Below are 12876 nucleotides of genomic sequence, written 5' to 3'. Positions count from 1 at the left end.
CTTTAACGGCACATTTATAATGTAGTACCAGCGTATAAACATTACATTAAAAAGAAAATTAAAATAGTGCCTTTAATGAAGAAGCCCAATAATGAACTAAAAAATTACTGTTAATTTGTGAACTTAATTCAAATAAAAAAAAATAGGCGCAAAATCGTTACACATGATTTGGGCCAACCGTATGAACATCTTCTGTTCGACACCATAGTTTGAATTCCAATCGATATTGCTTCACGGCACCCAATAATTACAGAAGCCGCAATCAATCGAGTAGCGAATTAATTAGCGTAATATTACGAATATTATAAAATTATGCATTACTTATCTTACACGACCAACACAAGCCTTCTTGAGCTTACCGTGGGACTTAGTAAATTTGTGTAAGAATGTCCCTTTAATATTGATTGTTTATTTATTTATACGACCGTTTATTTCAATATTCCTACATCTGTTTCTTTCTCGATATCAGAAAATTCGGCAGACCATGCAATATGTCTTTTTGGTACCAAGTTTTGAACTGATCTGATCGTCGGTTACTTTGTTAGAGCACCCAATCAAGCCACGTCTATTCCCAATGCAACACGCACGGCCAAGTCTACCCATAGTTCTTGTGTAAACCGGTGCAACGAGACCTCAAGTTTCTTAATAGTTTTCCGTAACTGGAGAAAGGTCTTAAACCGGTTCTTATTAGCTTTTTATTCGGTTAGCAATTTGATAGACACTCATCAGTACAAGGCAGAGACAGCACATTTCTCAAGTCGGGTGTTAATTAGCAGTTGACGCGAGGAGTGATGCGTGGCGTGTGTACGCTTTTTGGGTAGATGCCGGACGTGTGACGTAATGTGGAAGTGACTAAATATTTAGGAATATTTGAGGAAGAAAAAGCAATGTTTAGGTTCTGTTTTTTAATCTAAACAAAATATATTTAAATTGAAGGCAAAAATAAAGTCTTCATTTATTCAAATTGGGAAATTATTAAACAAGTAAAGCAATTAACCCAAAATACTATCTTGAAGAACTCCAGTATACAAACTAAAAAATGTTGATGAATGGTTTTATTGTGTTTGTTCCTTTTTCGTCTATTTTCCCAGATAAAAGATAACTTCAAATTTAGTATTTTTTTATGTCGAAACAATATTCTTAGTATATTTATAAGCTCATTTGCTAATGTAATCATCAGTATGTCGCCTTGCTGAATTTTCGCATTCGTGCCATTTGCACAGCGTTGCTCTGCCTTCGACTATGCAAGGTATGCCTTGAATGGTGCGACACAGAGCGTTCGGAAGGCGTTGGTGCATTCAGGTTATTCTCGACCTCCATGTGGGACTCTTCGTCTTCGACTTTGGACTTCTTGGAGCCCCCTGAGCCACTCCCAGAAGGTTCCCTGTGACGAACAGGCTTGGTATCGCTGCTACCGCTTATGATGAACTTTATTTCAGCTTTTAGTTCTTCTATAAAGGACATCTGAAATGTAAAACAATTAATCACATCAAATATGTAGGCGTATTTTTTTTAATGAATGATAATCTGAGAAGATATATTTTTTTTAATTAAGCCCCATTTAGACGGTTCAAGATTTTGCATTGCTAGGTAAGTACAGAGTACAATGAATTCAGTCGATCGACCACGTACCGCAATGTAACGAAAATTGCACGCAAGTTCTTAAACCATCTAAACGGTTTTATATAAATATAAAACCATTTATGGAATGACTTATGCTAAAGAGAATGATAATGATAATAATATAAATGATATTGCTGTTTAGCGGTAACACGACACATGTTGATTTAGTATGTATAATATATTTTGTGTTGTACTGTATTTCATTGCCAATTTCATTATTACTGTAATAAAAATCCATAGGAATTTTAAGATTACATTCAAATGAACTAGTAAATATTTCCACGCTATATTTTCGAGGAAGTTTATTATGGGGTTATTGGTCAAAAACTTGTGTTATTAAATACATTACCATATTTACCCATAAGATGAAACTCGGTGGGACTAAATTGGCGGGGGCAGGGGTAGGGGTAACACTGGTTCATGCTATTCTGATAAAATAAAATAAAACAATTTGAAGTGGAGCACAGGTGATTAAGCAAAATATAATGAACAATATACTTTTAATATACCTATATTTTTTCGGGAAATTAGATCTTAAACCCACACTATTTGTACAAGTCAAGGATAACTAATATTTATTTTCTACGTTGTTGCATACCGTATACCTTGAATGAGTCGTTTTTTGAATAAGTTTATGATTGCCAGATTATAGTTACATTAGATTTTTATGTTTATCCAAACAATCATGAAGCTAATCGAATTTAAACTGTTGTGAGACATACTAACATTAAGTACACGGCCGTTGTGAACGCTGCTCGCATTATTAGTGCTTGAGAAAGGAGACCTAGGCTCTCCGGAACATGTCGCGCGAGTGACTAAAACAAGTGAGTCTAAACCATGAAATTATTTAATGTTTAACCATGAAGCTCTTGTGCTGTCTTTTCATAGGAATCCCGTGCAAATTCAGTGCTATTTACTATCGCCTAACATACAAAAGTTACATAGATATAAAAAAATGTGTGAATCCATAATTCGTGAATCTAAACATTCAAGGAATCTATAATAAAAAAATGATAGTTGATTCTTACATTTTCCCTATGTGATATCAGCCAAATGTCAACAAGCATCTCGAAAATAGCGCAGATGACGGCCAGACCGGAGCCAGCAGCGAGGACAATGAAAACTCCTCCCACGTTCGCCAGCACCAGAGGCTGGGCTTCAGCGCTGCCCGCATCGTCGTCCTGGAAACATCATCTTGAAGTTTATGTATAAGTCGGTACTTTTAGCTTCACGAGATATGTTATTGTTACCATCATAAGCCCATATGTACAAACCCCATCCAAATTCTGATTAGAAAAACCTGATCCTACGTGCCGTGCCCGATTGGTAGCTGGAGGGGAGGACCTATTTTTCGCGGTAGACCCTCTGACCCACAAAAATGCCTTGTTGATCTATCTTGGTTTCTTATACGACGCGAGTTTCGTTGAAAACGTTTAGTCATTTTATATCTCTCCAACCTATAATGATTTTTGATATTGATTGTTGGAGTAACGTAAGAATTGATTTGGACAGCACTGAATTGACTTTTATACCTATAAATGAAGCGAAGGCTATTAGTAATAACTAAAAAATAAATAAACCGGGTATACTGACGGCACACGCGCCTCCACCTCGTTTCTCCTTCCACCATTTGTCCTTCATTCGCGTCAGTTTACCTTCTTCTTGGAGCTGCAAAATTGATTCGCTCATGGGTTGCCGAAATGGACTGTCTGAAATAAACGAATTATTTATAAGTAAATCTCTCATTCACCATAATTTAGATATTATGTAGCTGTGCTGTAGAATAAACTTTATAAATTATCTACTAACGCCCTCAAAAACGTCTTGCCGCCAATTTAATTATACTCATAGTTACTATTTATTAATAGTATGATTTCACATTTAGATATTTTTAATCTATCCTGCGTTATTGAGTTGTATGAACTATGAAGTTCAGTAAAAGAACAGTAAAAGAAGATTGCCGATTTCATGACAAATCTGGATTCTTACTTTTCTTCATAGCAATTCCATAACCCTTGCTGTCAAGTAATCCCCCAACTTGAGCCACATCACAATTTCTCTCCACCATGTACTCAATTGATGTCGATTCCATCAGAAATGCATAATTTTCTTCAGTCGATTTTGCCCTGAAACCAAATCACCAGTGAGTGATTACGAAAGGGATTACGTTATTCTGTTTTTATGTTGCGCCTCTTCAGTGTCCAACAAATTTGAAAACAGAAAACTGTGGCAGTGGCAGTGTGATCTATCAGTATTGTATCTAGGTACCTATATCACAATTGTACAAAAATGCACGAACTCTGAATTTTAACTACGCAATTTTATTTTATTTTGATTCGTCAGAATCATCCCAATGATAGGCAAATTATTGTTTGATGAGAAAAAAAACATTTATGATGACAAAATTGACAAAAAAAAAAAAAACTTTTTAAAGTTATGCACTTTGACCTTATTTCACGAATCATAATAATTGTAAAATAATAAAATGATTGTCGAGACATGTAACTTCAATATTTTTATCTGTAGGTAATATACATAGTTGAAAAATACCTTGCCAGTCCTTCATCATTCGTAGACGTTTGGTACTCAGGATGTTCATCCATGTATTGATACATTTTCTGGTACAGCAAATTATCGGATTCCTGAAATTAGTGTTGGCAAATGTAGTATATAAGCCCAATTTAAAATTATTCTTATAGCATGAGCTATATTGTTGTATTTCGGACTTCTCGGGAATCATTTGTCAGGTTGAGTACTTTCTCCTGCGTGACATGCAAGTTACATATATATATTGAATATAGACTTACTTTAAAAAATCCCAATGTGGCTCCTCCCTTTTTAGCCCCGTACGTTATGTCGTATGGATTATTTGCCAAGTCCTGTACTGATTTTATAGCATAGAATTTAGACTCTACCGTCAAAAATGCCGCCAAGTTTGCTGTGTATGAAGATACCATGATTAAAGTGAAGAACCACCACATACTCCCAGCCATTCGTGTGGACACCGCTCTGAAATTAAGGATTTGTAAATAAGTTGCAATAGTCACGACTATTCTCATGTACCTACATACCATAAATATGTAATAATTTACTAATTAATAAATTTCGAACTTTTACAGCTATGAACGATATAAGCCAATAAATATTTATATAGAATCTCATATATAGAATGTCTAGACAAAGTATGAAATAAATTGTATGTCATACTTTGCTTTGATGTGTTAAGCAGTCTACATAAAGTTTATATATTGCCGGTAATATATATATATATATATATATATATATTCTAAGCTAGTTACATTGGAGCAATCTCAGATCCCTGAGTCAGCACACTTCCTAGAGTAAACCAAAACGAATTAGCCATTGTAAACTGGTTGTCTAAAGTCTCTGGTTCCTCAATACATGGATAAGGATTCTGCCATTCTTCAGGAGCTATCCTTCCTAGTAGAAATAGTAATAGGGAAACCCCGACGTATGCTCCTGCCAGCCAACCCCAAACCTGAAAAAGGGTGTTAAATGGTTTAATTTTCCGTCGTTTTGCAGGTATGAAGTTCCAGTACTTTTCTAAGTGATTAATGAGGGCTTACCTCCAAAGAAAATGGAGAAATGAAAGAGAACAAGTCTGGTGGTTGTTTCGTAGGCTTTTTGTACAAAATAGTGATCCCAAGGTTCATGAAAGGACTCGTGAAATCTACAGCTTTTTGACGCGCTGCTGTTATTGTTAAATCAGTGATCGCAAAGTCCGCTCTCTGAAATATAAAAAAAAACTAGGTAGTTTATAGCTATTTTATGAACACAGATACAGGTACTCTTAGCTTAAGAGGCCGTAGTCGATTTTGGAGCAAAAATTTTAAATTGATAGATTTAGTCGTTGAAATTATACACGTTTTGTTACGTAATATCTAAATAACAAGTATTGGTTTCTATTAGCACGTCTTCTCATCTTGCCTTTTAATAATGAGGTCGCAAGCGTGCGTCACCGGTAATATATGAAAAGAAGGGGCAGTTTTTAAAAATTCATCAAAAATTTATGGTGGTAAATTATACAAATTGATGTATAAAAATAGTTTCAACAAATGTTGTAGATTGTTTAAGTATCAAAATTACGTTGAAATTAAGTCGGTTTTTAGAGAAATTGTCACTTGTTTTGAAGTAATTTCCGGAGAAAATTGATTTCGTCTAACTTTCATTTACACTACTTCAAAGTCATAATAATAAAAATGTAGTCTGATAAACGTCAAGTACAGGATATGTGTAATATAAAATTACCATGTTAAGCAGTCCAAACTTTACAAAATTTACAAATAAGAGCGACAAAATCAGTGCTTTATGCGCGTTTACCTAAACGTCCATCAGAAAAGCAAACATTACTAATTTAGTGAGTCTGTTTTCAACAAATTGATCTGATAAAAGGTAAGATAAGAAGATGCGCTAATAGAAACCAGTACTTGTTATTTCAATTAGGTAACAAAAGGTGTACAATTTCACCGACTAAATCTATCAATTTTACATTTTTGCGACTAAAATCGACACCGGCCTCTTAATCACGAGTCAAATCAAATAATTGCTGCCAGTTGTCAGTATGGGCAGCTTCATTCAATGTTTTTTACGTGGTTGATCGCTTTGCCTAACGCTACCTTAGGACTTTAGCCGTAGTTCAAGAGATCCGATATTTAAAAAATTTTGGAAGTTTATAAGTACATTCAAGTTTTTCCTCACCCCGTCCATAACCTTCTCCATCATACCGTTCCACCTGCCCGTCTTCTTGTCCAGGGACCCATAAACGCCATCGGCCTGTATATCAAAGGTATAGTTGAACTCGTTCATTTTGGCCAACTCGTCGATGAGCTCAATGCCGAAACCTTCGTACCGATCGTTACCTTCGAGCTTTTTGGGAGACTCTTTCAGCATGCCATAAGGCGCACTCTGAAAGATGTTATAAATTCTTAATGGGCTCATTCACATTTACACATACAGCGGGTTTTGGTTAGAAAAAAATGCAAAGAAGGTCGAAGCTTTCATCGTTCGTTAGGTAATTTTACTATGGGCTAAAAGTACAAGGACCAAAGATCGTACTAAATTGTGTAAGTACCAACGTAACTACTTACTAAGGCTGTTAAAACAATGAAATGTTTTCCTTTCATAGACTCCGAACCTTCTATTTCTGCTGCTGGTATTATGACTCTGGTCTCCTTATATCCTTCCTCAATGTTCCAAGTCGCTATCTGCATAAAAAAATACGAATAAGTCGGTACGAAGAGTTAGACCAAGCTAGCACAGACTTTTTAGTGTGTGGAAGTCGCACTTTGTGGCTACAAAGTCAGAGTAGAATTAGCTTCGACTCTAATTAAACAGTAGTTATTTTACACTTTCAATAGCTAAATATACTCGTAAAGTAGAATAATACTAGAAAAAAAAATCGTCAAGTGTACCAACCGTTTCTACGCCATGTGCCATAAGTTCTAGTATTTCTATCTCAAAATATGAACGTAGCCCATCGTCGTCAAACTTGATAAGACCAGTCAAACCTTCAATTTCCATCTGTGGAAAAAAAATGAATAAAATCAAAAATATGATGGTGATTCATGGAGTGTGCCATGTGCAACCAAATCTCAAGTAGGTATAATATTCTAAGTCACATTTCATTTATGTGTACATACAGTTTTAAGATTATTGAGCAGAGTAGATCCAAAAGCCCATCCCGTTCCACTCTCACAAGTGACACTAGAGCCATCTTCGAGCGCCATAGCTTTTACGGCCGCCACATATAGCATCACAGCGTCGTACATCAAAGCTAAACTGAGTGTTAGTCCATTTTCAGTTACGGCTTCTGGTATTTGATCTTCGGATAGCTCTGCTACTTTTGCGTTGATGCTCTTTACGTAGTTTTGAATTGCTTCGACGCTTGGATCAAAAAATCGAATTCCTGCAATGTAATAAACCCACATAAAAATTTTAAACTGAAGATTAGTTAAAACATAGTACAGTATGTTACACGTCCGAGTGCTCGTTACTCTGCTAGTATATAGCGACCTATACGCGTAAGCGCCATAAATTCTACGGTGTTCCTGTTTTCGACAGCAATGCGGCAGAGACAACCGAGCAACGTATTTTATGAACTTTTCGTAGGTTATTTTGTATTATTTACATACTATTTTCCTTTCATAAATCACATTACCTGTTATATTAGATTCACCGTATTTAAAGGGGTCCAAGTCAATAGTCTGGAAGTCTGGATTCATTATAACATAGCTGTGTTCATTAGACATAATTCCCACTTGCTGTGCCTGTTGTAGGAATGTTTCTAAAGTCTCCCTTCTGCAGTTGACGAGGTAATTTAGAGATCCAGACTTTTTTATCGTTTGTAAATGGGATCTGAAATAATGATGCCTTTTAACACCCCTTTTGGGTTCGTCGTCTTTGGTCTACTCTAAGGTGTTAAACGTCAAAACATGTGACCTATAATTGCGCTATGTAAATAAGTGAATGACATGATTAACAAATATTATTAGTAAAGAGTCTATATCGTCGTCGTTATGGCGGTCGGTGACTCGGTGCCTAAGAGCAATATGGTTCTACGTGTATTTTAGAAGTTCTAAACAATCTTATTAAGTTTTTAATCACAAATATTTTACAATTGGACGAACATATTTTTTTAACGATCCAAATTACGTGAAAATGGTGAAATATGTTTTGTAACTTTGACAAAAAGACAGGAATTGTTTCTTTTACCTATTACTTTGGTGTAGCGAAAGATTATTAAGTACCTAAAATCGTCACCATCTGGTAACTGCACGACAGTCATTAACACTTCATTGCCAGCTTCCAAGTCTTGCAAAGCAAAAATGGCATCAAAAAATGGAAGTAGTTCAGCGCCCTCGTAAATGATAGTAAATTCTTCCCAACCTTTGTTGCCAATAATGTCGGCGAAAGCCTGTAAAGCAAACTTTTTTTATGAAGGTTTAAAAATAAATCTAACTGTATCCTGTTCAGCTCTAGATTCATAAAGACAAAAAAACCATCGACGCTCAGGTTTAGATGACTATCCATCCTTAAAATTAAAGGACTGAATTCTTGTTCGTTGATTAATTGCTTATTTTTGCCGGATTATTGCCTTTACCAAGCAGGTTCAGGTTGTCTGTGTCTTCACAAAGAAATATCAATTGCTAGAGTTAGACCAAGAAAAGTCTGCAGAAATTCCGACAGCACACTCCGTGCCAGTGTTATTTATACGTCATAATTTCATAGAAGTTTGACGTTTAAAATAACACCTGCACTGCGTGGGCTGTCAAAATCTCTGTAGACTTTTCTTGGTTTGGCTCTATTTAGAAGATGACGTACTTGGGAATATGTCACATGGTTTGGATACAGATTAATCGCTGACCAATTCCGATTATGTGCAACTGATTGGTCCACCAATATTTGCGGTACTTCAAGAAAATCAGATATGGATTGAACGTGTTCCAACGCTTTTTCGTTTGTTGGGGCGAACACTCCAAAAACATTTCCCTGAAAAATATACAAGCTTACTCGTCTTTTTTGACAGAAGTAAGTAGCGTTTACGTACATATTTTGAAGATTAAATAAACACTTTTTTCAACTAAGTAAGTGATTACAGTTTGATTACAGATTGCTTTCCTGGATTAAGTCCTTCTCCGTAGGCTGCAGATGTCAGATTGTTGTGGCCAGTTGCTTCTATGAAAGCATCTCTGTGTGTGGCAAATTAATTAGGCCTCGTATTTAATATATGAAATTTCTTGACATAACTGCTACTACCTTATTTCATTTCATTTATTTACAAATAAGCTTACAGTCTATAACCAAGGCGCTTATATGTTATTATATCATACATGGTATGTTACACTTACACTATAAAATTACATGTCAAAGTTACAAAAAAAAGAAACAAATTCAATTATATAATATTATGTCAGTAAAGTAAATAAATATTAATCAATTAAATTAAATTCAAAAATTCATAAATGCCTTTAATAACTTGGTAAGACGCATGATAAAAAATGTCAACGTCAGGTAATCGCAGAGACATATCATTTAACAGAGCGATAGCTCTTGCAGAGGGAGCGTTTGCAGCCCAGCGCTTAATGAATTTAAAATATTACATCCTTACCTCTAAAACTGAACACATAGCATAGTGGGCCTCAAGTACATCTCCCGGTGTGGTGCGTACTACTTTAGCCTCATAAGGGTCATCTTCACTCGAAACAGACTCTATGGCCACGGTAAAGGCTGCTTCTAACACAAACCCACCATCGTCACATATAGCACCTGCAAACATATATGTAACCGACTAAATTTTCAAACCTCTTAACTTAAATAAAGGAGATAAGGTATTTGCGACTTCAGCTGATGATATCCAAAGTTGCAAATTTTAACCCCTTAATTTCGATAATGTTATAAGAGTATAACTTATAAACAGTTAGCGTTATACGAATATTAACGACATAAAGTCCTAACAGCAATAACACACCACTTACCAATGTTTTTCTGAGCTTTTCCATATACCATGCAACTAATTATAAACACTAACCACTGACTTTTACATTGCATGTTTTACTCTCGCATTACCAACTCAACTTTTAACTTTAAGGACATCGGTTGATTCAGGATATTGAATTTGTATATGAAATATACTGTTTAGATTAATGCAGTGATAGTAACGAAATTATGCCATGCGACTGCTCGTTGTCGGATAGAAATAGCCAGACGCAGCCGATTAAACGATGCATTGAGATCGTTCCAAATGATATAATGATATTATAATAGTTTGTTTAGTTAGTGTTCTTGTGCCTGGCCTTCACTCGAAGAGGTCCTTAATAAAATTCGAACCACTTTATAAATAATTTAATTAAGCTGCATGACATGTATTGAAAAAAAATATATATTTTTTCGAATCGTAACTGTATTGTATTATTTTATTTATTGATTGGTCACCCGTTGACCACGAACGCTGTAAAGAGTTCGAAACGTCGGGATGTATTATAAATTCAATATACGCGATATAATCCGTTTTCATAGTTTTATTTCATGATTGATTAAAATTTAAGATAAAATTAGATTAAAATTTATTATAAGTACTAACTGTTAAAATTAATTGTGAAATTGCTAACCTAAATTATTTTTGCACGTGAAATTATTTATAAATTATTATGTATTTTTAATATGTTAATGTATTTTTAAATGAAGGAATAAATGAGCCTATAATAATAGAGGTAATAGTGTTCAATCTTGTGATTGTGACTACCTAACAGGTTTACAAATTGCGCGTGTACGTATGCGCGTGACGTATGATAAAGTAATAACATATACTAATCTATGATGATAAATATAAGTTAAAATAAAATCACATCAATATAGGTATAACGTAAAACTAAAGATGTATTTTTGTTGGCGTATGTATTAGTTTAGCAATAGCAGTATGTATGTTTACGTATATTGACGAAAATCAGCAGTGGAAGCTCTCATAATCCATTAAATAAGCAAAGTTGAACATAATTATGTATAATACTAAGGAAGACTAAGAAGCCAGCTTTGTCTTTGTTTGTTGTGATAAAAATTATCTGTAAAAAAAGGATATATAGTATGTACGAGTAGATGCGCATTGTAGCAATGCTTCTACATAATAAGTCTATAGCATGTAAAACTTATTTAATTCTCAAGACTTCTAATGAGCCGAAACTCGATGACTTGATTTCTTTGATAGTTTATTTATTATCGCGAAGTTCCATTACCTACCTTCCAGTTGTATCATTCAATAAAAATTACACAATTTTATTAAATTATAATTTATAACACAATAAATACGCGTGGAGCGACGACCTGGTGAAGGTCGCGGGAATTCGGTGGTTGCGAGCGGCACAGGATTGGTCGGAGTGGCGAGCCTTGGGGAAGGCCTATGTCCAGCAGTGGACGTCTATCGGCTGACATGATGATGATGATGAAATACGCGTAGCATATAAAAATATGAGTACATGAAGGTGTAGTTGTGACGAAGTTTTATTTCGCTGTTTTGGACAATTTGCTACTTGTAGCGACCTCTGTAATATTTTAAAGACACACCGAAGGGCTGTAGCAGCCTAGAACCAGCAATATTAGGGGTGCGTGGAACTCCGTTGTTCGTAGAAAAAGGAGTCGTTGCGGTTCATCTTTGTTATCGTAGATGGCGCTGTTATTAGTATAGTCAAATATAAAAAAGTACTTTCCGTGTTCTTTATACTTATATTATATATCGATATCTGATGGCGACTGTAATTCATTCTATATCGCGTTTTTTTTTTCAGACATATTATAACCTCAAAAGTAGTGGTAACTTTTTTCTCCAAAATTAAATCTGAGTAACTGTGCACTAAATTGTAGTGTCGTTTACATATTATTGTACCGCATTGTATATATCATAGGAAGAAAAAGTTAATTACCACTACTTTGGAGTTTAGAAAAATTATAAATATTATAATCTTTAAAAAAAAACGAGGCATAACTCATTACTAAATTTTTGAGAGGATACACCAATACATACAATACTAGATGTATTTCTTAAACTCCGTTGGCTACGTACATTTAAGGCAACTGAATGACATAGTTAATTTTTAATGTTTTATTTATATTTTCGTAAAATGTAGTTAATAGCGTTACAACACGGACATTATATTTAAATCCACCAAACATTTGAAAACTGACATATTAATGACATTTCGAATATCGATCGTCCGAGATAGTACTTGCGTTTAGTAGCAAATGTATAAACTCATACTAAACACTAATCAATATGTAAACAGGCCCTACCTCAGCTGTACAACAAGTGTACTCGCTCGTAGGGGCCTTATCATTTTTTTTTTAACTAGCCTATTATGGTGTCCCACTGCTGGGCAAAGGCCTCTCCCCTTGTCTTCCACGACTCCCGATAATTGATTATCTCCAAAATCGAATTAATTAGAATACCGGTTTCTCTGGGACCTACCTCCTCCCTCTACCTACCTCTGAGAAAGTTACTTAATTTAAGCTCTGGAATGCACCCTTGAAATTAACGCTTTAAAAAAACTTCGTGTATAGTCTATTTTATTTGCCACCCCGTTTTGTCGCATAAATAGTGTTTAGTTTTAAGTTTATATATTACATATGTACTTATGTTAGTTTGTAAGGTATTTGTAATTTGGGCCTTGTTACCTGATTTACATTTTAAATAAATAAATAAATATTCCAGTATAAATAATTATCGATGACGTACTTATGTCAGTG

The 12876-nt window shown here is 34.8% G+C and overlaps 1 protein-coding gene across 3 annotated transcripts; it reads right to left on the bottom strand.

The window, feature by feature from the left end:
* Positions 1-1150: 1150 nt before the first annotated feature.
* LOC134744543 (glutamate receptor ionotropic, kainate 2-like) lies at positions 1151-10263 on the bottom strand. 3 transcript variants are annotated; one of them, XM_063678365.1, is made up of 17 exons: positions 10119-10263; positions 9752-9909; positions 8965-9132; positions 8391-8557; positions 7802-7998; positions 7284-7549; positions 7060-7164; positions 6732-6848; positions 6343-6549; positions 5211-5372; positions 4923-5122; positions 4431-4632; positions 4174-4265; positions 3613-3749; positions 3217-3332; positions 2652-2804; positions 1151-1464 (listed from the first exon to the last, which is right to left on the bottom strand). In XM_063678365.1, exons 1-17 carry the CDS (start codon positions 10189-10191, stop codon positions 1177-1179), a joined length of 2808 nt encoding a protein of 935 aa, XP_063534435.1. In that variant the 5' UTR covers positions 10192-10263; the 3' UTR covers positions 1151-1176. The 3 variants fall into 3 exon arrangements, with proteins under 3 accessions (XP_063534435.1, XP_063534437.1, XP_063534436.1); XM_063678367.1 differs by having other exon boundaries at positions 6343-6417; XM_063678366.1 differs by lacking the exon at positions 7060-7164.
* Between the last annotated feature and the right edge of the window lie 2613 nt (positions 10264-12876).

This window comes from Cydia strobilella, chromosome 10, assembly GCF_947568885.1.
Source record: "Cydia strobilella chromosome 10, ilCydStro3.1, whole genome shotgun sequence".
Taxonomy (NCBI): domain Eukaryota; kingdom Metazoa; phylum Arthropoda; class Insecta; order Lepidoptera; family Tortricidae; genus Cydia; species Cydia strobilella.
The sequence above is the reverse complement of the archived record's forward strand: the minus strand, read 5'-3'. Positions and strand labels throughout refer to the sequence as shown.

Coding starts and splice junctions, on each gene's coding strand:
- LOC134744543 (XM_063678365.1), bottom strand. CDS start 10,191: ATGCAATGTAAAAGTCAGTGGTTAGTGTTTATAATTAGTTGCATGGTA. Junction 7,999..8,390: donor CCAGATGGTGACGATTTTAG/GTACTTAATAAT, acceptor TCATTATTTCAG/ATCCCATTTACAAACGATAA. Junction 6,550..6,731: donor TCATTGTTTTAACAGCCTTA/GTAAGTAGTTAC, acceptor AACATCTTTCAG/AGTGCGCCTTATGGCATGCT.